This window comes from Lonchura striata, chromosome 3 (genome assembly GCF_046129695.1).
Source record: "Lonchura striata isolate bLonStr1 chromosome 3, bLonStr1.mat, whole genome shotgun sequence".
Classification (NCBI taxonomy): domain Eukaryota; kingdom Metazoa; phylum Chordata; class Aves; order Passeriformes; family Estrildidae; genus Lonchura; species Lonchura striata.
In genome coordinates, this window is record NC_134605.1 from 93,684,905 (window position 1) to 93,712,248 (window position 27,344).

General features: G+C 36.4%; 1 protein-coding gene across 24 annotated transcripts in view; it reads right to left on the reverse strand.

The window, feature by feature from the left end:
* Positions 1–27,344, reverse strand: part of DLGAP2 (DLG associated protein 2) — a 450,475-nt gene that overhangs the window by 149,354 nt on the left and 273,777 nt on the right. For 8 of the 24 annotated variants that reach the window (XM_031504438.2, XM_077782392.1, XM_077782384.1 and 5 more), the window contains one exon: positions 8,191–8,223. The exons of 11 other annotated variants lie outside the window; for them this stretch is intronic. In XM_031504438.2, coding sequence (XP_031360298.2) covers positions 8,191–8,223 — 33 coding nt within the window. Of the gene's footprint in view, positions 1–5,187; positions 5,308–8,190; positions 8,224–27,344 lie in introns of all 24 variants that reach the window. 5 more of the 24 variants (XM_077782388.1, XM_031504441.2, XM_021551149.3 and 2 more) reach the window with 2 other exon arrangements.

Below are 27,344 nucleotides of genomic sequence, written 5' to 3' on the forward strand. Positions count from 1 at the left end.
TCTTGCATTAAAATCAAACACACATACACAAGTCACTGATCTTGATGGATAAGTCTTACACAGCTACCTCCAAAATTTATGATAATAGGAAAAATAGGAAACACAGCCATATTTATTCAGAGGTAGAGGCAACCAAGGAAAACATCAGCTCCTATTGTCTCTGATCATTATGATCACTTCCTTGGCTGAAATCTGAATAAGGAAACAGTTCTAAAGCAATGTCAAAAATAAAATCTAAATTCTATCAACAAGTTTACTTTGAAGTAGTAAAGATTGCTTATGGCATTTTAGCTTTGAGTGTCATTTATTATTTTCATAAGAATGTGTTTAAATAGAAGTATGATTTTTTATTGTCAAAATCTTATAACAGCAAAGAAATACCTGACTTGTGATCTATGCAATACATAAAACTTCTGAGCATGATCTGTTGGCTTATAGAAAATAATCTGAACATCTACTCTCCTTGGATAGTTTTTGTAATTCACAGCTGCAACTGCTCATTTCAAGAAAAGGAAAAACTTAAAGGTCTGAAATAAATATATATTTCAAAACTATAAATTTAAAAAGCATTCTGATATGATATTATTTTAGGGAAAATTATATCTGATAAATTAATATCTATAAAAATTAGTACAAAAATAGAAACCATTTTTAATTTTTTTTTTTTTTTTGCATACAGCAAACAACTAAAATTCATTAAAAAGTGCTTCTGAACCACTTTAATTTGCCACAAGGATAAAAAAAATCATGATTTATATTGTGTCCTGTAAAATTTATATATTTATTATAATACCCACTACTTATTTTGTAAAATATTCTAAGTACAACCTACAGCTGCTACAAGCTGGCCTAAACATGTAGCCAAGGAGTAATTTTGGACAGTACATAGTAGCAGTAAATAAAAACCCCATCAATACAGTATATTTAATATTTGTATACTTAAGGAGCTACTAGCTGATGAATTAAAAGCATTTTCTATATCTAGCTGTGAAAACAATGTACATTTATTCCATGCCATCAAAATGAGGAAATTAAAGACAGCAGGTTTTAGACGAGGAGGCAAAGCTTGCAAGAAGAAAAGCTTTGACTACCAACATGGGTGTCCTCTTTTCAATTTAAAAATTAAATTATCCTCCTTAAGGATTTGCCTTTGGCTCAAATTTCAATTTGATATCTTTCTTCATATGTGTTCTTGTGGACTAATAGTTTAAAATATCTGAATATACTTCTTTTAGGAGACTTTAACCTTTCAGAGTCTTCCTTTGACATGTTTCTCTTAACATTATGATGCCCTGCAACAATCACCTGCAGCATCACAGTCTAAGAGCAGAGTTCAGAATAGCTGAATGACAGTTTGGAAAAATTGCTGCCTTAACTGAACATTGGGATCACTTGACAAACCCAATATCATAAATACTGTAGCTCTTGCTGATTTAAAATAATTACAATTCAGGTATTTCTAATAAGACATGATTAAGTAAAGAAGATTCAAGAAATTATTTCATGCATTTGCAAATCAAAGATACACCATGCAGCTCTGCAGGACCTGGTATAGTCCAAATATTTTTTTTAAATTTATTTTAGTTCCTTTAAATTCTGTTTGGTGGTAATGAATGAGAAATATAATCACTGTGATTCATCCTGTACCCTTAACATAAAATACCCCAGAGCACTTAAAACTGATAATTAATAAAATATCAAAAAAGAAATAATTAAAAGCACTTTATTAACTAAATTAACTAAAAATTAATCATTAGCTTCACATTAAACAAGATCAAGAATTGTGCATAACTCATTAAGACTTTGTATAACTTATGTTATATAAATGGCTAAGAAATTACTAGTAGTACCTGCAGTACCTCTATATCAACAGCTCTTTATACAGTTCTTGTTAAACAAGTATGAATCATAGCTGAGAGCCAAAGAAATGAGACCAAGTAATTCTAAAGAGTAAAACAAATTCATATGACAATGCATCAATACCATATGTCTCTGTGAGACACCTAAGTTCAGGAGTATATCGTTCCTTCACTTCTGAAATTGCCATATTTTCAAGAAAAGTGTATAATATATTCCTTTCATTTTTGCTTTTTGCGTATATTTAGGCAGAACCTAAATAGGTTTTCACCTAACAATTTCACTTAAACAGATGAAATTGAGGATATAAAAATAAACATTTGAATACAGGAATGAATCACACTGCCAAGTTCCTGCATGATGAGGTACTTTCATTTTTTTTCCCATCTTTGTAACTCCATGACTGCGTTGCACTCTGGAGCAAGCACACACCAGCACGCTGTGCATGCCCCAGCCCAGCTTCCCAGAGCACATCTGTACCCCCACACCAGGAAAGGTGTGCTCAGTGACATGCAATCCTCATTGCTCAATGACCCAGAAGAGGCAGGCTCCAGAGCAACCCAGACTGAAAACATATGAGCTATTTTGGACCAGGAGCCTGAAGGAGCTCAGAAACAAATTAAAGAAAAAAAATTCAATCAATTTGAAATAATTTTTAATATTCTACCCACCCCCACCAAGTACAAATTCCCAGAGCAGAGTTTTCATGTTGGTACATAATTGTCATTTTTTACCTGCAGCTTCATCTGGAAGACTGATATTTTGAACAGCAGGACTATGCACAGTTACATCCCAACTAAGACTCTGAAGGCAAGATAGGGCAGACACAAACTTCCTCCTCATGTTTTTAATTTGAGACAAAAAAGTCAAAGGGCAAATGCAGGACTGGAAGAAATTAACAGAACTATAAAAGTTATGAATTTGGATAAAATCTATTCTAGATGAATACAATAAATGCAGGATAACTTATTTTTAGTTTGTGATTCTGTCCATTCAATTTTACAGAAGCTCAAAAGGAGCTCAGCTGTGAGTGACCTTTTTAGTTTTGTTTTGTTTACTAGTTCATCATACTCCATCCTCTTAAACTCTGATGACTTTAATTGTATATTTTGGTTTACTTTTTTTTTACCTTTTTTTTTACCTTTCTTTTTTTACTCAGGCTTGTCTTCAGCATAAGCTGACATATGTTACCTTTTTTGTTGCTGAAATTCAGGAGAAAGATTGAAAAAACCCTGCCACACTTAGCAGGTTCAATTCACTTGCTAAGCATTTCCCCAGATAAAATCAAGATGGTAGTTAGCCAAAGTCAGCTGCAATATAGTATTTTCTCCAAATTTGTTCTTTAAAATCTGTCAGCCCTACTTAAATAACACTGAACTTCGTTGTGAATACTCTTGAACTGAATTCCATTCAGTGTTATTTGCCCTAAGCCATCCAGTCTTCATTTTCTACCCAGCCTTACACATACTTTAGGCAAAGGCAGAGAAAAAGGATAAAGATGAGACTTTCTATGCTTCTGACACAAATGCTGCAGTAACTGCAATTAATATGGCTGTGAAGACACTCACAGATAAACTTTTATTTCAACCACAATACCCAGTACTGGTGTACTGAATTGAATGTCCATTTAAATTTTTGACAGAAGATCTGTGAAAGTGCGTAGTTCAACAGGCCATTAACTAATTCATGAAATTATGCTCATTGTATGGACAAAATGTTATTTCTTCTGGAAAATAAGCAGGTCACTGATCACTACCTTGATTGGATACACCCAGGAATGAGAAAGGATATTTTGAGTTCATATTTGATTAGCATTTGAGACACTCTTTCTCTAAATACTTCCCACAGGACTGCACATGCCAAGTTCCTATCATTGCTTGAGCTATTATTCAAAGACCTGAGAATGCTCATTCCACTTAGGGCTATCTTAGTTTTACTGACAGTGCTGAAGACAGCAGTCTATTCCCTAGACTACTAAGGGACTTTCAGAAATTAAAAGCAGATATTGAATTTGAAATCCACCATTACATTGCTAACAGTGAAGAAGTCTTTGAAAAAAAATAATATCTTTGTCCCTGAGGTATTTCAGAAAATCTCAAGCCTATTCCGATGAATTGCAACAAAACAGCATTCATCATGAACACAATGCAAAACAAAGTCCGTGGATCTTACTGACCAGTTGGGTACTTTGGGGTGGTAGCAAGGAAAAGAGAAAACTGAACGCTAAAGCTGAATTAAAAGAAAAATCAACAGAGATGCAGAGGGTGCATTTGAAATTACCTTCTGTAGATTCCTAGCTCAGGTGGCACCGAACTAATTTTTATGTGATCCAGAACAGGATTCATAGGCATGCTTTACAGCCCATGGAAATCAAAGCAGACAACTGCTATTAACTCTCTTCACCATGGAGATCTGCTGTGTTAAAGGTACATTCTTAACCTTCTAAGTGAGATAACACAAGATATTGGTTATAGGGGTGCAATCTGAAGAATGCATTTAAATGGGGCTTTAAGTGGCTAACCTTTTTTTCATCCCACTCATTAGTGACATCCTGGCTAATTCTTCTTTGGACTAATCACTCAAAACTCAGTGTCTACCCAGATTTTACCAGATTGAAACTGCTAGACTTCATATGCTGCCATAAGAGCATTCCCTTCCACCTCAAATCTCATGTTAGCCACATCAAGCTAGGAAAAAAATGCTCATTCCTCAACTCAAATTTCAGTTACCTTTAAGGATTACCACTTCGTTTGCTTGACACAGACAATCATTGTAACCTGAACTGTAGCTAAATACTTAAAAAGGGAGAATTAAGAAGGAAGTGTTATGTACAAATAAAAAAGTCATTTACTTCTATATACAGCATTTACAAAATTCTACATTAATATATCCTCATAGTTTTTGAAAACCAGGGTTTCCTAGGACAGCTATCAGAAAACCAGTCTTACAGTGTGAGCCTTAAAGAGTACAATGAATCAAATTTACCAGAAGAAAAGTTGAAAGGTATCTTGACTACTGTATAAAAATTTTCAGTAGTCATAGGGGGGATAAAATTGTCATAGTCTATGAAAGAGGCCAGGTTTGCAGATCAAGGCAATAAGTTCATCAGGCCAGGTAGCACAGCTTCTCTGCACAGAGACCTTACAGCAGGTCACTGCAGTTTGTCATAGACACTTGTTCAGAAAACATACCTGAAGAAGGGGCAATTTCAGTGTTGCTGAAAAAGGCGTAGCAAAAGGAAGACTGGCAGCTGAAATTAGACAAATTCAACCTTTCCACAACATTTCAATTTCCTAGCACTAAGGGTAATTAAATATTGGAATGGCTTACCAGGGGAGCTGGTGGACTCGCCATTGCTTGGAGCTTTAGGATGAGATTAGATATCATTGTAAAAGAGATGCTTTAATCCAGCTTCTGGAAGTTCTCAACATGCCCATAACACTTGCAGCTCTGCATTAAGACAATGACTATAATCAAATCTTGTACTTTAGGGTTTCAGCTGATCAACTGCAAGGGTTATTAAGAATTTTTTTCCGTTCACATAAAAACCAGACAGATACTTTGGTGTGGTTTATATTCTGATCTGTCTCTGAAGTAGCAGAGATTGCAGAAATCTACAGAAAACACGATGGGGGCAGTGGTGTTAAGGAAAGTACTTCCTCTTAGCCTGAAATTCATAAAGCAGTTGTATCCAAATGGGAACTTATATGAATTTAAAGTCATCTAGATGCAAACCCCTCCTGCCCTAGAACCTGTGTCATTACATCAGTGCAGAGGCATGTTTGGTCTGCCCTCCCTGCCAAGGGTCTGGCAGTAGCACCCAGCCAGCATTTCACTGACGCTGCTAATGACTTAAAAGGAGTCATGTCATACTCTGCTCCTGCAGAGCACTGGCCCAGGGTTAAGTGTAAAACTGTTGGATCACCATACCCTTAGAGGTCTTGTTAATGAATCCTGCTGGATAAGCTCAAAGGGTGTACTTTTTTCCAAGGTGAGATAAATAGAAATCTCAAATGGGTTTGTTTCATGTTTGCTCAGTGTGAGACACAAATCACCTGTTAACATACTTATCACAGCTAATTAACTAATTGTTATTAGAGATGCTTAAGTAATACCTTGATCTCTTCTATCTGCTGAAATTTAACATACTTCAGCCTAACTAGAATAATCATGTTGACACACAGGTCAACATTCACTGTTCTGTGTTTTCCAGCATATATACATAAGCATCCCTTTTGGATTTTAATTTAGCTATGCCTGTAACTATACATTCTGCACTATTTTAGCAGAATACTATAATGACTTGATTATTAAATGTAAGTAAAGCTGAAGGCAAGAAAGAACATTCTGCTACTTTTATCCTTCTATTTGAAAAGAGTATGTCTTAACTCTGTCAAATAAAGCATAAAATGAGATGGATTTTCTAGTGATTTCTGTGAGATGCACAGTAGCATGTCCATATTGTGAGTCTCCAAATAAGTATCTATTTAAGTGAAGTCCACACCAGGCTTTTATGCTTATTGCCTGCCTATACTATTCTTCTACATCCCTTTGACAATTTGTCAGATTCCAAGATATTCCTATCTGTGCCAAATAAAGGGCCATTTCATTTGTGCACAGCTACACCTGGAATGTAATGCTGGCATGTAAATCACTTGTTGTGCAATTCAGGACATTTTCCATGCAGAATAAGGATGATTTATCTTTGCCATAATTCTGAAACATATGTGTCAATATAAGACTCTGTTGTCAGTATTGCCCATTATGATTATGTTGTCATATTACAAAGTAAGAACGGGACACACCATGACAGCACCACCTAGTAACATAAAATATTCATGCAAAAACAAAAGCAGACTCAACCTTTAAAAAGCAGAGAAAAAAAAAAAAGATACACTGATCCTGCTTGTCTCAAAGTCTATTTTTGTGACACATGGATATATTTGACAGCACTTAGATAAGGATCAAATTTACAAGATGGCCCTAATTAAGCAGTATATTATTCCATGGGCATCCTTACTCAAACCAAACCAAAATACTCAGAATAAGAGTTTTCTCATCTGGGATGAAAATACCAAAATCTGCATTTACAGTCTTCTGACTTCTCAAACAGACCTCACTTGTTGTGTTGCTGTATTTAACTACAAATAACTCTGACAGAATCTGTACTCAGATCTTCTCCACACTGCACAAAAATTTAATTATAATGAACCTCTAAACTTCTTTGTTATGTTGGTCTTTTTTGATCTGTACCTTATAGCATACCTAAAGCCTAAATTGCAGGAATGCTTGGAAACCCTCAGATGAATCTACTGTCCCATATTTTTTCAAGAATTATCTTTAAGGGAAAACTGAAGGAAGAATATTATACTATGCATTAGACACTTTAGAAGCAAATGACATAATAAATAGTAAATAATTCTAATGATAAGTATCATCAAAAATTTTGACTAAATCACTTTGTCATACAAATATTATGCCTTAGTCTTCACAGCCTGTTCAACTAAAGGATTATCAAGAGAATTTTGAGTACAGAAAGAGTCCACATATTTGCAGCAGATTCCCTTTATTTCAGAAAGTGCTCATTTATATGCCTTCTGTGCCAAAATCTCTGCACAAGTAACACAGAAGTTCACACAATTACTTAGCATCAAATTCTCTGCTCCTGTGTTTCTGCTAAAAAATTCACAACTCAAAATGTTTGAATTGCCTAGTTGTAAAGTTCTAAATTTTTTAATTGAATATACTATTTTAAAATTTAAATGTCACAGAGTACAAAAAAATGTGCATGTACAGTAGAATCCAGAGGATTAATGTAATTTGTTATCATTCTTTTTTGATTCTCTACTGAAAATGTTCTTACTATGCATAACCTCTTTCCTACACACTTCTAGTAATAAAAGTGGAAACTGAGTCTTGTATTTCTTTAATCTTTGCTTTCCTTAAATACTGACTAGTGGTTTGTTTGGTTTTTTTTTTGCCTGCCTTACAGAATCATATGCAAGTTTGAATAACTTAAAATCTTTTCATTAGGACTTGTTTTGGAATAATTCTTCTCTCCCCATGGATTGTTCACATTAATGATATGATAGTTAACATTTAATGCAAATTTTCAATTCTATTCTTTACACTAGTGCATGTAATAGTTATCTTTTTTTCATTTATCTGAAATCTACAAAACCCCAAATTAATATTACAACTTTGACACGTAACAAAATGCTGTCAGATGCACACCAAATAAATTTTACAACACCCCTTTCCCCCCACCCTCCAAGAAAACTGAATAAACTGAATGTAAAACAAACAACAATCTAATCTAACTGTCCACTTTACCTGGAAATGCATGCCCTGTTAGAGAATCCAAATCTGAAATTAAAACAGTGAAAAAATAATCTTTAACACTAATTTAATATTAAAAAGCACAAAAATTCAAAAGCAAACCTGGCACCAAATATCATATTATATCAATATAAAATTTTAATCATATATATAGAAAAGCAAAACCAGAAAACTTAACATTGCATTATGATGGTTTTCTTCTCCATAGTTTTGTAAAGATATAAAATATTATCTAAAGATGAAAGCTTTGAACACTACGAGAAGTTAATTTATTTTACTGTTTAAGACAGACATACCACAATTATATAGAAATTTTAAAATGCTTTGTAAATGAACCTCTGATTTCAAAAACATATATTGAGTATAAACTTTTGTTCTACCTTTCTACATAAGAATAAATTAGGAAAGTGCAGAATGCTTTTTAGAGTGTAGACTTTTTAAAATATTTTATTTCTTGATCACAACAAATAAGAGACCTAACTTTTTTCTATTCTACTGTCCACACTTTTTTTCCTTTTTTTTTTTTTTTTTTTTCCCAATCTATCTGTTTTTAAAAAGAGAAGAGAGCTGGAATTATTCCTGCTGATGCTATAAAGCATAAATGAGGGCTTCACTGGTGACTCCCATCTGAAAAGACAGCAGAGAGGCACATCGGTGATGCTGGAAGCATCAGAATGGGCCCTTCTAAATGTGCACTGAGACCAGAACTCAGAATTCCATCTCTGAAGTGCTTTGCACCTTTGGAAATTCCAATTTCTTAAGAAAGAATTATTTGGTAACTTTGAGGAGTTACACTATAGCCGGAGGAGTAGTGGAAGCTGACAAAGTCCAGCCCACACCAGCTGGGATTGCTATTGCGCTGCCAAAGTGAAAGGCTGGTTCTCAGACACACATGGCCAAAGGAACCCTTTTAGACAGTGCTCTGGCACATCATGTCAGTGATGGGAACCCACTTGGAGAACAAGTCCTGCTGCTGGGAGCAGTCCCCCAGGTCCCACTTAGCTCACCAAGGAAGTGTGAGAGCTTCAGACTCTCCCTCCCTTCGTATGACAAGTGGGATCACAGAGGGGTGCAGCAGCTACACTCTCTTGGAAAAACACAACAGACAGATTGTGGCTGACCAATCCACCCTACTATATGTTTATAAATGAGCTTTCTTGTCATTTTTAGGAATTGATTGCATTTACTAGCAGTGCCTGGAAAAAAAATATTTTAGTACTGTTTATAAACTACTTCATCTTGAAAAAAAAAAGTGGTTTTCTTATTGCAACAGTCAACAGATACAAGATTCTAAGTTAATGGTTTAGGTTACAGAAATTCTGAACTTTTTGTAATGCAGTAACTAATTCTAAAAGTCATTGGGAAAATATTTACCAATTAACTCCTGGAACTGCTGAAGGAACTCTTTAGACAGAAGGAAAATTGTTCTTGGCTCTAATAACTTTTAACAGTTTAACTGAGGCATTTGGACTGTGTTCATGCTTAATTTTGTAAGTGAACACAGGAGAAAACCAACCAAAAATGTGATAAATACACTAGAGAGAATTGCTTTCTGAAATCCAAATTGCTGAACATAGTGAATTAACTAACAATTCCAGTATGTGGTGTCTCAAGCTTTATCATAAACTACAGTGAAAAAAAAATGCAACCTTAGGATTTTTTCTTTCAGAGTCTGAGAGACAGAAGAATGTTGTTGCCCCCTGGGAGTCCATAAAAACCACACTAAAACCAGATTATGCATAGGTGGAGCATCTAGCTAAGCAGTGACTGCTTCCTGAGAGCACAGAGACATCATGCAGCTACCTTGCAAATCAGAATCACCCAAAAAATATCTAATGCTTGATATTAGATTGTAAACTGAACTGTAGCTAAATCCTTAAAAAGGGAGAATTAAGAAGGAAGTGTTATGTACAAAGAAAAAAGTAATTTACTTATGCCCAAAATGCTGTCACTGTGCACATCATGTGGCACATCCTGGAACAACAATAAAGTGTTTGAAAACATCTGTTCTGTATCATTAATAAAAATATCCTGATGCAAGACCTGATGATCCAAGAAAAAAAAGAAAAGCAGAAGAGGAAAAAATTCTCTTCTAATAGCAGCAAAAAAATATCTACTCAGATACTAGGATTTTAAAAAATAAAAACAAACAAAAAACCAACCAACCAACAAACCAGCCAACAAACCCTTAAAAATAAAACAAAAATCTCAAATCAAAACAAAAAAACTGCAACTAATTTCTACCTGAAAAGTTCATGCACATATTGTAACTTACAGCAGAAATCACTACTAAAAATGCTATAGCTGAAAGAAATGCAGATGCGGTAATGAAAATTAATTAGGTTCTTGTCCCAGCATAAAACAACACTACTGTGTAATACTTTGCATTAAGCTGATGATATAAATTGTGGATGTGTTTCTTTTCTTACAAGTCAGCCTACACCTACTGAAAACAAGGTAGTTTGTCACCCAAGCATGTGTCCTGTGTCAACTGTTAAAGAAAATCAGACCTACTTTGCTAGGTGAAACCAGAAGATTTTATGGTATATTGAACCTACAAATCATGATCCACATGCCCCAATTCCATCATTACATTTCACAAAAAATTATATCAGCTGACACTGCATAGGCAGGCAAGGTAAAGTTTCCCATATAAAGATAAATACCATGTGCAAGATTTCTGTGCTAGAGTTCAATACATGAAATTACTGCAGTTATAATGGAATGAAACCTTTGCTGAAACAACTGGAATATTTAATCTCTGCCATAAGATTTCTTCTACTTTTCCATGGACTTCAAGGACAGCAGAAAAATCATCATTTCCCCTTATCGTTAAGAGCATTTTTCAGTTTCCTTGACTGATTTTCAATTAAGTAAGCCTGAACGGGTGGAATCCAATTTTCCTCCATTCCATTTATTTAGTGAATTGCCCAGATTTTTTGCTATTCACTTTTATTTTCATACACAAGGCTTCCTAAGCAGCAGGAATCTGAGATGAAAGTGGAATACACAAAAGTAACACACACTTTCATCCCCTTTTTAAGGCAACATAGCTAACACGCTAACATTAGCAGAGAATTATCAAGGAATTAGACTCTGAAATCCAGACCTAATTCATACTAAATGTCATTGATTTAGGTAATAAAACTGGTGATTTGACAATAAAGGTGACTTTGAGTTATAATGCAAACCATGATTTTTTTAAAAGGGGAATGAGTGTGCATTTTTTAGCAAGCAGTATCTCTAGTACACCACATCTTATTAACTCAGTGTAAACCAGATGTTGGAGATGGTACAAAATTTTCATGCCAATAAACCAATTATTTCTTCCTAGAGTTGATTAGCAAAGATGTAGTCCTCTCTGTATCTTGCCTCCAAGGCCCATTCTTCCTCTTGTACAAACACTGTTCACTGCACAATGCAGTGCTCAGCTTTTGACTTCCCCTCTCATGGTACTCCTCATGCTGTGCTTACAGTAAAATATCAAAGCACTCACATACACTGGCAGAATGCCAACACACAATGAGTGGAAGGAATGATTTTTACAGTGCACAGAAAAACACATTTAAGGCGCACAGCACATTTAAGTCATTTAACATTAAAGATTCTCAATGGCATTGGCAGCAAGATGATGTAATACAAAACTATCTCTGGGGAGCTGGTACCTGCTTAGAAAGGTTAGAAGAAGCTAATGAATGCTAAATTGTGCTCTCTTGAAAATTCAAGATTTTGCCATGCTTCCAAAGTGTTTTAACAGTGATTGTCAGCAAGAAATAAGTGTCTCTGCTTTGCTAAATTTCCAGTTAGATTCTATCTTATTTTATTACAAGCCCCTAACTGGGAAGCAGAACTCAGGAACCCTTGCATATGTGCACAACACCTGTACCAAGAATTCTACAAAGCTCAAGTAGAACTCAGGAACCCTTGCATATGTGCACAACACCTGTACCAAGAATTCTACAAAGCTCAAGTCTTCTTTAAACGAGATGAGTTGAATGAAGTCCAGCTGCTCATAGTATTTGGAATACAAAGGGCTGGTTGCAAAGAAGAGCATGAGGAGTGACATAGAGCTACAGTGGCTGAAGACGAAAGATGATTTGCATTAACTAGAAGTTACAGCTGTAGTTTTGACAATCAGGTCAGTGACAACTATTGGCATGAAACCCAGGATTGGATTGGGATTTTGAGTTTGGCTGCACAAAAATTTGAAGGTTAATTTGGTAGCAAACAAACCTAAAGCCAGAGGCTAAAGTAGGTGAACAATTATTTGCATTAGCCTCTAGAGGGGGAAAGTTTCCTTCAGTTCCAGAAATTATGTAAATTAGTCACTGAAGAAAAGCTTTTTCAGTGGAAGCAACTCTTGTACAGTTCTGTTGCTTCAGCTTGGGTCTCTTCTATTTGTTATCTGTCACTATGATCCTAACCTACTGCAATAAATGTTTTCAGAGTCTCTCTTTTTTTCATTAATAGGTTATTTGCATTCATTGGACACCAATCCTTTAAGCAGCACAATTACAATTTTAATGGAAATGTAAACCTTTTTTGTGAGAATTTCCATGACAAGAAAAAAAAAAGAAAAAAAAAGAGCATAAAGGTTGCACTCAAGAATTCATAACAATGCAGTCATCAGTCACCATCTTACAAACCCACTGCTCACTTGTGCTGGCGCTTGGAATTAATTTTTATTTTTGGAGCTAATTTAAAAAAATCCAGCCGAACAGTTAGTTATGAAGAATTATTAATATGACATTCAAAAACCTATTTATTGCTCTGATTCCATTTGATAGTATTAATTTTTTGATAAAAAAATTATGCCATATTGAGACAGATAGATTACATTTACGTTGCTAACCAGGGTATCATTTAACTGCATTCCTTTCTGTGATATCATTAAGAGTAAGATCCAAACTTACTTTTCTTCAGTAGAGGTGTTTTGTTGTGAGATATGTGTCTGAGTTTCCATTATCTCCAATGAAGAAGTAGTTGAAATTGAGTCAATTAATTGCATTGGAAAGTAGAAATTAACCTTGTACAGAGGAATAGCTAGAACTGCTCTTTCCATTGACAAGATCTCTAATGACTACAGTTTGAGCTTAGACAGCTACATATCTACACAACCTGTAGTGTAGGCAATTGGAGATGAATCTCACCACCAGAATCTTTCAGGAAAATAATCTACATATATGGGTGTAGATCTGAGAATAAAATGGGAATGATTTTGACATGGAAAAATTGCTGGTTTACAACTGGAAAATTTGATGGTCTTAGATGTCTAAAATGGCTTATTAAAATCAGTTCTGGACAAAAATAAACTTATTTAGTCCTGTCAGCCTCTAGTGCAAAAATTCACTGATTATTTTTCCCCCTCTCTTAAAATCATATGATAATTATACAGGTTGATACTTGTCACTTTAGATTTTGCTTTCTGATTCATGTTATTCCAGGAAGAACTTGATCAATGGCTACAAACTGAAACACAAAAGGATCCACCTGAACACCAGGAAACACCTTTTTTTTTTCAGCCATGAGAGTGACTAAGCACTGGCACAAGTTGTCCAGGGAGATTATGGGCCACATATGGCTATAGTGTTGACAGAGTAGGAAAAATAAGTTAATTATTCCTGATGAGACAACTGAATTGAGGGAGACAGATCACAAAAAAATATTGCTTAGGGAAGCTTTATTAATAAGTCTGGTTTCTGTAAAGAAAACTTCTGTTATTATTAATAACTGGTGATCATTCACACTGGCCATTGAAGTCTTTGCACACACAGCTCACCTTGTACTTGCACAGTCACAGTTTTCCACAGCTCATGACTGGCAGGCCAACACCAGCTGCATGCACAGGGGCTCAGGATCACAGCAGCACGTGGGGGCTCCCAGGTGGTTGCCCACGAAGTCCCTCAAAGTGTCCTTCACTTCAGCACAGGTACCCTGCAGCCTGGCCACCTGTGGCAGCAGCACCTACCCTGGCCAACTAAACTGCATCATGATTTGCTTCTCTTCTTTCAAAACATGTTTTCTTCATTTCTTTACTCTGTCTCACTTTAAAAAACTGAAGAAAAACAACAGCTAACAAAAAATAAAAACTCTAGAAACAGTTTCTACACATTTTGAAAGCCATCATTAATCCATTTTCTTCTGCTGCTGATCTCAAGCAATTGGTCTGCTTCACGCTTCATAGTATAATCATGGACTCAGAACTGGTTTATCCAAATTCAATGCAGGATTTTAAGGAGCATCTTAAAATATGTTGTAGAACCTACAGCTGCATACAGACATCTCATGATCAGAACATTAATGCTTTCCAAAGTAACTCATCTCAGGAAACTAAAAGTACATTATGGATGAAATCCCAGCCCTGGTTTCCTGCAGTGATGGATGTTGTACTGACAGCAGCAGCACCCACCCTGCTTGAGTACAGAGACTTTATTGAGGCAGCATTCCCCAGCTCTTTGAGAGCAGTCATGGAAGACACCTATCATCTGAGGTAGTTACACTGTAATTTGGACCCTGTGGAGCTCATCACAGCTTTATTATCTCATATTGAGCTGGGATTTCCCAGTGGACTACCACAGGCATGCCACCCTCACCACATGTAATAATCCAAATACTTTCAGGAAGGCACACAGTATCACTGTTATGTACATATGTGCATTTATGTAAAACAAGCATATAATGAAAAAAAGTTTTTCAGAAAGGTCAATACAAACATTATTCATGCTTTCCCAGTGACTTCAACTTGTGTAGCTGTCTTAGCCATGGAAAAGGTGAGAGCACTTCTTTTACCTCATGCATCTTAGTGTCTTAGCACATACACAAACCTTTTTAGGATCAAAAGCACTTTTAAAATTGCGTATGCCTGATCACTTAATAACCAATACCTTAAAAACATAGAATAATTTAGCTTGAAAAAGAGCCTGAATACCATCAAATTCAACCATTAATCCAGAACTGCTAAGTACATCACTAGAGCATGTCCCTAAATGCCACACATCTAAGATATACACATCTTTTACCAGGGATGCTGATTCCACCACTTTCCTGGGCAGCATCTCCAAATGCTTGACATCTCTTCAGGTGAAGTATTCCTAATATCCAATATAAACCTGTTTGCTTATGCCCTGTCACTTGTTCACTGGGAGATGAGACCAGCTTCCCCTCACTACCAGCTCCTTTCAGGCCATAACAGAGAATAACAAGATTCTGTCAGAACCTCTGTTTCCCCAGGCTAAAAAACCCCAGCTACCTCAGCTGCTCCTCATCAGACTTCTGATCCAGCACCTTCACCAGCTCCATTGCCCTTCTCTGGACATTCTATAGGCCCTCAATGTCTTTCTTCTAGTGGTGAGCCCAGAACTGGATGCAGGACTCAAGGTGTGGCCCCACCAGAGCTGAGTACAGTGACTTGGTCCTGCTGGCCACACTATTGCTGATACAGGCCAGGATGCCATGGCTGCCTTAGCCAGCTGATCTCACTGCTGGCTCATGTTCAGCTGTTGTCAACCAGCACCCCCAGCTCCTTTTCCTCTGGGCACCTTTCCAGCCATTCTGCCCCAGCCTGTAGCACTGCAGGGGGTTGTTGTGACCCAAAGGCAGGACCTGAAAGTTGCTGTTGTTGAATCTCACACAATGGGCCTCAGACTATGCATCCAGCCTGTGCACATCCCTCCCTCTGCAAAGCCTTCCTACACTCCAGCAGATCAACACTCCTACCCAACTTGGTGTGATCTGTAAACTTTGTGAGGGTGTACTCAATCTCCTCACACAAGCCACTGATAAAGATACTAAACAGGACTGGTCCCAGTACTGAGCCCTGGGGAACACCACGCAGGACCAGCTGCCAGTTGGATACAATTCCATTCACCACAACTCTCTAGGATGGCTATTCAGAGAGATTTTTACCCAGTGATGAGTGCACCATCCAAGTCATGGGCTGCATTTTCTCCAAGAGAATGTTGTGGGAATGGTGTCAATGGCTTTTTATTTGTCCAGGTAGACAATATCTATGAAGAAGATCAAGATGCTCAAGCATGACCTCCCTTTCATAAACTTATGCTGGCTGGGCCCTGGTTTTCCTAGCCTTACATTTGCTTCCACTCACCTGAGACCTCTCTGCTTAGCCAGGGCTGCTGATAATTTTTGAAGTGGCTTGGTGAGCACTTCCAATAGCTCCCTCACTACCCTTAGGTGAATCCCATGCAGTCCCATAGACTTGAGAGTGTGTAAGTTATGTAGCAGGTCACCAACCACTTCCCCTTGGATCACAGGGATTTCATTCCATTCTCTGTAGCTCCAGTTCCAGAGCCTGGAACCTGGAGAGCAATCGATCTTACTGTTAAAGACTGAGGTAAAGAAGGCATTAAGTACCTCAACCTTTTCCTCATCCTTTGCCACAGCAATCCATAAGGGATGGAGATTCTTCTTAACCCCCTTTTTGTTGCTGATGTCTTTATAGAAACATTTTTATTGTCTTTTACATCAGTAGTCAGAGTAACTTCCAATTGGGCTTTGGCCTTCTAATTTCCTCCCTTCTTAACCTCATGACATCATTATAGTATTCCTGAGTTTTCTTCCCTTTCTTCCAAAGGTCATAAATTTTCCAGTTTTTCCTTAGTTCCAGGAAAGGTTCTCTGTTCATCCAGGCTGGTCTTCTTCACCATCAGCCCATCTTTCAACACATGGGGACAACCTGATACCAAAGACTTTCTAGGTAGTTTTATTTCTAACTCATTTTTTTAAAGTTTGTTTGTAAATTAATTCCAGTCCAGCCAGAACTGTAGGCTGGCCATACCTAGGATCTGTGGAGCTGTGGTTAGTACAGTACTGTTCTTGAGCTAATAAGCTAAACCTCTAACTTTGGGCCAGAGCTGATTTCTGTTCTCAAACAACAAGTGTAACTCTTTCCAATTTTTCTGAATAATACCATAGAGAAAAAACACAATTCAAAAATTCAGGAGATGGCTAGCACAGGCAGCCATAAGATTTTTACTTACTCAAAATCTAAAAATCATTATTGTACATAGAATTTCCATATGTGCATCCAACAAATAGATGGTAGAAATTTGAGTCTACTTGTATCTGACCTATACATTCAATCACATTATCTTTCCATATGAAATGTTAAAACTTCAATTTATCAGACATTGTCAAGGAGCATTTGCATTCCATGACTCAAGAAGTAAAGACATAATACATGTCATGATATGGTGATATCATAACTCTCAGAAATATCAAGCTATCAAATTTTTGAGACCAGAAAAGGATAAAAATTAAAGTTATGCTAAATAAAATTCAAACTGTATATGTTATGTTAAGATATTTGTGAAACAGTCTGACAAAACTCTGAATGTAGGCTCTGGGCAAATGAGGTGTCTCAAACAGAGGTTCCATAACATCACACAAAAAAAGAAAGAAGAGAAAAAACTCCCTGTTTCCTGAAAAGTGAACTTCAAGATAATATATCTGCTCAGTTTTACTGCCATTCCTTCTTAAATCTACTTTCTTCATGAGAAAGGCAAGAAATTCTGTGAAATTCAGCTGTTTCACTCTTTGCCACTAATCATGTCAAACACTATGACACATCTCTCAGAAGCTGCTTCTTCATGTCAAATTCCTTCAGTTTGTCTCATTCTTTCACTTCTGGAAATGCATCTTCTTTCCCACTTTCCCTGGTTTTTAGTGACTTCGTTTTTTTCCTTGAAAATTATGGAAATATAAGCTGTTGAATCAGAAGGCTTTTCTAAACACAAGATTATTTTCTCTCGTTTTGAACACAGCATCAGCTTCTCTTCCTCTAAATCATGTGAGATTTCTTTCACATTTGTGTTCAGCTTGATCTGGTCTTTCATACATCATTCATTATGTTCTGCTAAAGAAGAGACTACTTTTCATATTCGTTCTCCTGTCCTTTTTTTTCCTTTTATCAGATAAAAGAAAGCAATCTTTCAAGCCTTTGATGCCTTGCCTGGTTTCAGAAAGACTAAATAACTATGCTTATACACTGACATATAAAGTACCAACTCGCGCTTTACATGACAAAGCTGATTCAGTGGTTTACTAAATATTAGGACAATTCTGGTTGTACTAAACCAGCTGAGCCTTCTAAGGACTGTAGCTATGCAAAAGCTAAGGAGGAGGGGAAAAAAAACCAACCAAACAAAGCAGCATCTATTTAAGTATATGTGGCTTGATCCAAACCAGCATGCCACACAACCACTTGCCCATAGCCCCTCCCCCTGGTGAATGAAGAATCAGAAGAAGGTAAAACCTGTATACTGAAATAAGATCAAGTCAATGACTGAAAAAAAGGAAGGGAGAGGAATAAAATCCCAGAAACACAAGTGATGCAATATGCAGGTGCACCTGCTGACCAATCGTTCCTACCCATCTCCCTGGTTTATATGCTGAGAATGACATAGTGTAGTCTGGAATATCCCCTTGGCCAGTTTGGGTCACCTAGCCTGGCTATGCTCCCTCCCAGCTTTTTGAGCACTTGCTCACTGGCAGAGTATGGGAAACTGAAAACTCCTTGATTTAGGTAAACACTATTAACAAAAACTGAAAATCAGAGTGTTATCAATATAATTCTCAAACTAAATGCAAAACACAGCACTGTACCAGCTAATAAGAAGAAAATCAATTCTATCCTAATGAAACTAGGGTAGTATCCACCTTTGTTCCATAAAATTTATGCCATGACTATGTATGCCATGCCATGACCATACTTTCCAGTACATCCCAGTAAACAATCATCACTCTTCCTGTGCCATGATATATATATTTATATACACACACATTTCACTTAGTTTATGGACCATCCCTAAAAAGCTCCACTGAGTTAATTTAGTCCATGCCTTTGGACTTGATCTGTTGTTACAGCTTTTCATCATGGTAGGAAAAGTAGAGTATAGTGTTGAATTGTTGCATGCTGGATCCAGCCCGTTGTCCCTCTTCTCCACTTGTTTGGAGGCAGGGCTCACCTGCTACTGGTAGTAGGATTCTCCACTTTTTCTAACAATGTATCAGAATCTGTTTCCATTGGATCAGGAATATAAAGCTCCAGTAGTTAACAGTGCACAGTGTGCCCTCATGCCATCAGTCTAAAGGCAGAACACATTTATATTTCTGCAGTGCCAGGAGCTAACTGCATTGGAGGCTGAAATAGTCCTGCCAGGAGCAAGTGGCAAAAGCAGCCCCTGTGCCTGGCCTGGAGACACTGTGCATCCATGATGAGGCATCCTCCGTGCCTCCTTCACTAACAGTGGCCAAGCTCTGAAGTGGTCACTTAGGAATTAGTTGTCAATGCTTTCAGTGATAAACACCAGAGCTCTTGCAGGCATTTCTGACACTCTTTAATATCATAGATGTAAGAATTGCATTGAATTCAGAAGGAAAAGGCTGTGAAACAGGAGAAGGGATTTTATGGAGGAAAGTTTGTAATAATGTAATTAAAATCTCTATGCACGAGGGAATGAAGTAAAAGCTGAATTGGCTCTTGCCCACAGGCAGTTCCAGATTTGATTGCTTCACTTGGTTCAACACAATTTTGTACTTTCAACATTGTTCATGTGGAATATAACCAGAGGAGAAAAGTTAGTTCATGTTATAACTCACTCAAGTCAGTGGAATTATTCCAGTACAGAATACAGTTTATCATCCAAAGTATTTGATTTTTTAGATTTTAAATATTCAACTATTAGATGAGACAACTATTTATTGATAACCTAAATCCTAGGTATGATTCTTCTGAAGGTTATTATAAAATATATGAATGTATAGTTAAAACAGAGTGAACAAGTAAATGACCATCTCTAGATCCAGGATACATATCTGAGCTACAAGTTCATTATGAACTCTGGCATGCAAATAGGCAAGCAGCCAAATTGTTCTTGGCCTCTTTCACTTTGACCAACTTTGGCTTTGAAAAACTTTTCTAAAGAAACTGCTTTGTTCTCTGGAAAAGACTCAGTTTTGAAAAATCAGCATTTTCAAATGGAAGAAAAAAATTTATCAGAAAATATTGAAAATAACTATTTGAAGCCAAATCTACTATTTGTGTACAATTTCTAAATTACAAAGATCTCCTTTTAAATTTTAGCATTTCAACATATTATATGTTCTGGAGTTTAACAAAATCTGTAACAATAGGAAGGTTGCATTAATTTACTTTTTTAAAAAAAACAGCTTTGATATGAAATTAGATCTGCCTCCAAAATTAACTCACTGGACTTTGTAGACATTTTCCCAGCTGGGTATATTATGAATATGAACGTCAATGTAACATTAATATTTATATCATGAGAACCATTAAAAAAACCCTTCAAAACCCCCAAGATCCACAGCCTCACAGCTCTGGACATCACTCACAAATAAAATAAAATAAAATAAAATAAAATAAAATAAAATAAATCATGCAACTTTGAAAACTCAAAATCCCCTCCAGTAATGTATGTTTCTAATTTCAACCTTAATTTACCTTAGAAGCTTTGCTTGGTCAGCTTATTTTATGTCATGCCAGTCAGGAAATTTGGTTATGATATTTAAAAAAAAATGAAGCAAAGAAAGAACCAAAGAAAAGTAGTCCAACCAACTTCTGATTCTTCTCTTGTTGCTCTGCTTAGCATTTACTCTGTGCCAATTGAATATTGTGAGAGGATGTATTATAAAAATAATAAGATACATAATTTTAATACTGCTGCTTAAAAAGTAAGATACAATTGTTTTCAGGGACTTATTATCAACAAGAAAAGGGAGCTGTTTTCTGTCTCCTATAAATCCTGCAGTGATGTAGTTGTTAGAAGAACTATTTCACTGGCATAATGTGAAGAGAATAATATCTTTCATATTTCCAAGTTTAATTGTCTTACTGCAACTGAATGTGACACACAGTGTAAGAAAGTCTAATTATGAGAGAAAACTGAAGTCAGCAGCCTCAGGCAAGACCGTTTCTTAGAAGCGGCTTTATAATCTTAGTAGATACCATTAAACTTAATTTTTTTTTACCTTTTCCTTTTATTTCTGAGTCAGCACTACAAAATATGTTATTGAAGTCCATGTGTATTCTTAGCAAAAATGTATAGCTTTTAAATTCTTGAACAGATTTTAAACAAATCCAAGCAGCATTTCACCCAAATTTATTGCATAGCATCAAGAATTGCTAACATTGAGAAAATTCTGAGTGTGATTAAATATGTCCCTATCAAATCCACCCAAAGTGTCTTTAGTAGGTTCAGCTCTGCACTAAAACAAACAGAATAGGTTTGAAGCAATTAAAGAATCAAAAGCATTGTTTGCTCCTGTCCCTAGAGGTCCCAAAGACATGAACTGTCTGCCCTCACATTTCATGTTGCCATTCTACCGCTCCTCTCCCTTATGAGATCTTGGCATCTTCATCTTCTCCTCACACATTATATACAAAAAATACACTTCTTTCCTCATCAAAGAGATGTTGGACATTGACAACCCATCATCCCTTCCAGCCTTTGCTCTGTGGACGGCTATCCTGGGGGAGCAGCAGGATGTTACAGCAAGGTGAGTGCCAGGAGAGTCAAACCAGTGGAGCAATGGCTTCTGGTGGCCAGTGCTGTGTGCCTCACCAGAAATTTATTCCAAGTTCTGAGTCAGCTCTCTTCTATCCCTAGATTCAACTACAGGATATGCTTGTGACCTAATTATCTTCATCATAAGGTTTCCTAATTTTTAACAATGTCTTCAGTATTGTGCAGGTACCTTTGGGTGGAAGAGACTCCATTATCTTATTGTTGTTATTTTATTTGTTGAAGGGGACTTACACGACTCTTCTGCCTCAGGACCAGCTGAATGAGTTTAATTTATCTGAGATAAATCTCAGATTCTAACCTGCAATGACGAGGCATCAACAATTAAAGCACCACTGCTCCTGATTATATACAGAGGTCAAGTATATAAATGGATCTTTGCATCTGGGTTGATGTATATTCTATATCTGATGTGCTGTCTCCTCAGAGAACAGGAAAGATAATCAGACATCACAAAACAGAAAGTCCTCAGCCCTTCTGATTACATAACAGGGGAATTAACTTCATTTAACTAATTATTTTATTACAGTTTTCTTTAGACACAAGATATGAAAAATTCATATCAAAACTCAACAATATGGAAAAGTTGTACAAATTTGTTCTGCCAAATTTTATCTACAACCCACAAAACTAGACACTAAAAAAAAAAAAAAAAAGAAAAAAACAGGGGAGAATAATATATTTAATGTCTGCTTTAAATTTTCTCTCTAATAAGCTTATTCCACCTTGGCCAAAGGTAAAACAGTATGATCAGTAACATAAAGTCCTTCAAAAAGCTGATATCACACCAATCTCCATGACTATCACTAATATATATTATATCAACTCCTTACTATGAGGGCAGTTTTCACAATGATACCTGGTAATTTGGTGCATAGTACTTAAAATAGGTATTGGAATTAAAAATAACTTTAAAAAATAAAATTTAAAGTTTGCATTACATTCACCAATGCCCATATTGAAAGAGTTCTCAGAGTCTCAAGTAAAACGGAAATAATTTTCTGTACAAAGACATAGCCAAAGTTGGTTTTTCTATATTTCAACTGCATGTTAAAGCTCTCTTTTGTAATACAATGTACAAAGGCAACAATTAGAGATGCAGACAAGCTGAAGAAAGGAGTTCAGAAGCATTGGCCTATTCCCAGCTCTACTACTACTCTGCTGAGCTAGTTCAGGAAATTTTCTTGATAATCATGGCTGCATGTAGTCTATGAAAAATTAGCTATTTACTATATGCTGCTTGTTTAGTCTCCTTCTATAAGGAACAGGGAAAAACACATTTCCAGGGGGTGATTTATGACACCTGAAGACAAGTATGAAAACAAACTAATCCTAGTGCAGATCTCTGGAAAACCTGTGGAACAAGCACTTATAGTACATTTATAAGTAGATGGAGGGCAAAAAGAGATTTATTAGTTAGAGACTATTTTTCATTTTAGTTCAAGGTTTTTTTAATGATTTTCTATATTTGGCTTTGCACTGAGTGTGTTTATTCTGGCCTATCTGAGCAGAACCCAGAGAGAACTAGAGACAGGTACCTAGAGCAGCAGGCTCCCACATTTCTGCTATGACAGAAAAGTACTGCTCTTTGGTACTTGTGGCTTGTAGGACAAGTAGGAATATTTATTTCACTAATTCTAGTAAATTATCTTGCTCTTATGGAAAGATCACAAAGGGAAAATAGGGCTTGATCTTTAAACGGAAGAGGTATGGAACAGGGACTGACCAGGTACAAAGCTGTAGAAATTAGAAATTCCGGGGAAAGGAAAAAATTTAAAACAAATAATAATATATAAGTACTTGTAAGGGCACAAGCAAAGGAGTGGCAGACCACATTTTGTCTGTCTAGAATAAAATGATTTCTTTTTGTGTTAGAGTAGAAAATTTTATACATGAGGATGAGCTCTAAGTGTTCCTTAATTGACTTTTGTCTTTTGACACTGGACCACATGACAAAGGCAGTAATGTCACAGACAATGGAAAATAAACATTCTAGATGAAATTACTTTTTACTAAACTGATGGAAAGTCAAAAGCTTCTATCCTAACCAGTCATTCGCATTTGAAGTGGCAGAATCATCAAGGCCAAAAGAAAGCACAGAGTTCAATCCGGCACCACCATTATCACCCCTAGACCATATCCCTAAGTGCCACATCAGACACCTCTTGAACCTTCCAGAGACAGTGACTTCAGCACCTCCCTGGGCAACTTATTCCAATGTCTGACCATTGTCTGTGATTTTTTTCCCCTGACACAAGTTAAGGCCATTTCCTTATGTTATGTTAAATGGGGTGTCCCCACTTAATACTGATGAACAAGTGGCAGTTTGGGGTTTTCTTGATCAGATGGGGTTGCCTGACTGACTGGGTGCATCACTGGGACAGCATGAGGGCAGGCTTACAATGATCCTGTAAAACGAAACAATTTTCTTAAATAAAAAATAAATAGAATTAGATTATTAAGGACAAGTACAAGCTACTGAATGCAGCAGGGAAGAAATTACTGGGGGACAAATTGTCATGCATCTGTTCCATACAAGAAAGTGTCCACTGTTACAGTTTAGCACACTTTAGATAGACGATATCATGCTACTTGTGGAAAGAAATAAGGATCATAGTGGGACATATAAGCAAGGGCAGAAACTACAAGACACAGAAAGTTGTTCTCTTTTCACATGCAGCACAGGTTAGGACCTCAGCTGTCTGCAGATTTGACAGGAGATAGTATACAGAGGAGACATTGATCAGAACTCTGGAGTACATGACCTGTGAGAAGACTGAAAAAGTATTTGATTTAAAGCCTAACAGATATAGAACCAACAAGGTACAATATCAGTCTTCAAATGTGGGGAAAGTTGATGGCAAAGGGAAGGAATAATATATTTCTATTTTCATATGCAGAAAAAAATAAAAATCAGGATCATATTCTGAAACAGGGAAGACTTGTGTAAAATATTAGATGAAATTTCTAACAGCAAGGACAGTGAAGCAGAGGAACAGAATTGATGGTGGTACTATGGTCTTTCCAATATTGGAAGCAATGAAAAACCAGTTAGATCAAACATCTGTTCAACATCATGAATCCTGAAAGGGCAGGAGATAGACTGGCTGTTCTGTGCAGTTCTTTTCTTGGCCTGTTTTTCTGAAAGCTTATGTTCTGTTTATTACAGAGATCTACTTGTAATATTATTAATTAATCATAGATCAGTCCTTGTCAGTCAATAAACAGTAGATCTATATATTTTCTACTCTGTCAATATCAGAAGCATCTTAATGCAACACAAATAACTTAAAAAGAAAAGTTCAAAAGATTTCTTAATGCTCACATGAACAAATATTTCATGATACTTAATGGAATACATATTCATACAGTTCCTGTGCCAGTTCAGGTTAGACCAAAGTGAAAGAAATTGTTGGGAATGGAAAATTGAGTATTACAACTAAGAGCAGTAAAGAATTATGACAAGCATGATGACAAATAAAACCTATATTAAGTACTCACATAAAAAAAACCCCAAAAACATAAAATCTTTTTTTTTTACAGACTGCTGTGTGTTGTTTCTTGAAACTCCCCGTTAAAATCAAACCAATTGAAACTGAAAGCAGCATGGACAGAAACCTTACTACCACCATAAAAGAGATGGATAAACAAAAGGCTCCACATAGATGCTGTTTTGCATTTTTTTTTTTTTTTTGTAAGTTTATACCTTTCTATACAATAGAAATCAATCTACCCTTTGCTTATAGATAGAATGTAGAAATAAAGCCCTGAGTTGCTCTTTCATTGGTAATAAGTGATAAGCAGATAAGCATCTACTCACATAATAATTATGTTTCTAAACATATCACTGTTATTTTTATTCTGAAAGTTTCACTCTTCTCAAGTAAGATAACTGCCTTATCAGAAATCTCTAGTCTGAGTGAAGCTTGGAAACGCTACAGGTAATAGCCTTCACAAAGGTCAACAGAAAAGCAGTCCTTTAGTCCTTTGTTTAGTGTACCAGAAACAAAGGAACTGCAAAAATCAGGAGTACAAATGCTGTAAGAAGAACTGAGACACAAGTTTTTTTTCTTGTCTGCATGGGATTTCAGCCTGGGTATCATTCTTTGGAACTCTTAATATGAAATATTTTTAAAAACTCAAACAAAAGTGTAAAGGATGGTAGCAGAACTGATGGGAGAGGGGAGGATTTTAAGAAATCAGGAGAATGTATTTTCCTCTTCCCCCAGGATTCTGGTGCAGCCAAGGGTGAGAATATACCTCAGCATTGAACTCAGGGATTCAAACCAACAGAAAACACTAGCTTAACACTTAATTTTTTTTATTTTCTTAAAATTCCTATGAGTAGCACAAAACTAAGGAGAATGAAGGACATACTTCTGAGGACTGTTTTCTGTAAATGCAACAGTCATACTTCCCCTCTTGTCTCAGTTAATACCATTGAGCTACAAATTCAAATACTGCTCATAAAGTTTGTATTTCCAGTTAGTCATATTTTACCAGCTCCTATGAAAGCATATGAAAATTTTGATGATACTTCTGGTTGGAAAGGACTTTGAGGCTGCCTCTAGCAGCAATAGAAACAGTGAACAGCTTTACAAAACCTGAGGTCAAGTGTGTAAAAGTATAGTAATTAATTTTTTGAAGGCAAACCAGAACATTTGTAGGACACAGTAATTGTGAGGTTGTGAGGCTTTAGCTTTGTTCTGGAACCTTGCATAGGGCTGGCAGGAGCAGTAAGAAAATACATTAAATTTATCATTCTTAGCTGAAATGGATGAAACATTGCGTGTACAGCAATTTGTGGGAATGCAAATCATGATATAGAAATTTTCAAAGTTAAAAACCAAATCACTTGAGTAGAAATCATTGTGGCAATCAGTTTCACTTTGGCTTTCAGACCACAGATTAAGAACTGTAGGACAATGATACTGGAGTGAATGGCATTACTATGACAAGAATAAGCATTCTTGTAGTGTTCAAATTGGTCCCCAGAGAATACCAAATACTGAATGGCTCTCTAATTTACACCTAATGAATCACTGCTGTGAAAGTAAGCACCATCGTGTCAACAGGGAGGAAAAATCCTTCTGTCTTCAGTGACACAGGTTGCCCTCTTTTGCCTATATATGGCGTTCAGCAACTTTGAAAAGCTAAATTTTTGTGGCAGCAGCACAGAGAGAAGGCACAGACTTTCCCAGGCACTTTCCTGGGAAAGGCTGTGAGAAGATCAGAGAAAAGAATGAGAAACAATTCTTATCTCCACTTGTTGCACTTGCTGTTGTGGACACGTGGACATTGGTTTATGAAAGGGTGATTTCTTAATTGGACACTGGATGGTGTTTGGATTGATGGACCAATTAGGACAAAGCTGTATTGGACTGGCTGTAAGAGTTACTGAGTTTCATAATAAGTATAATATATTTATCAGATGATATAATAAAACAAGTGATCAGCATTGTGCAATCATAGAATCAATGCTAATTATTATCCAGCTGGGGGCCAGCAGCAACAAATTGGAATCAGAGGTTGGGAATATTATAATATACTCATGATAAAACAACCTAGGATTGTCCTAGAAATGTCAGG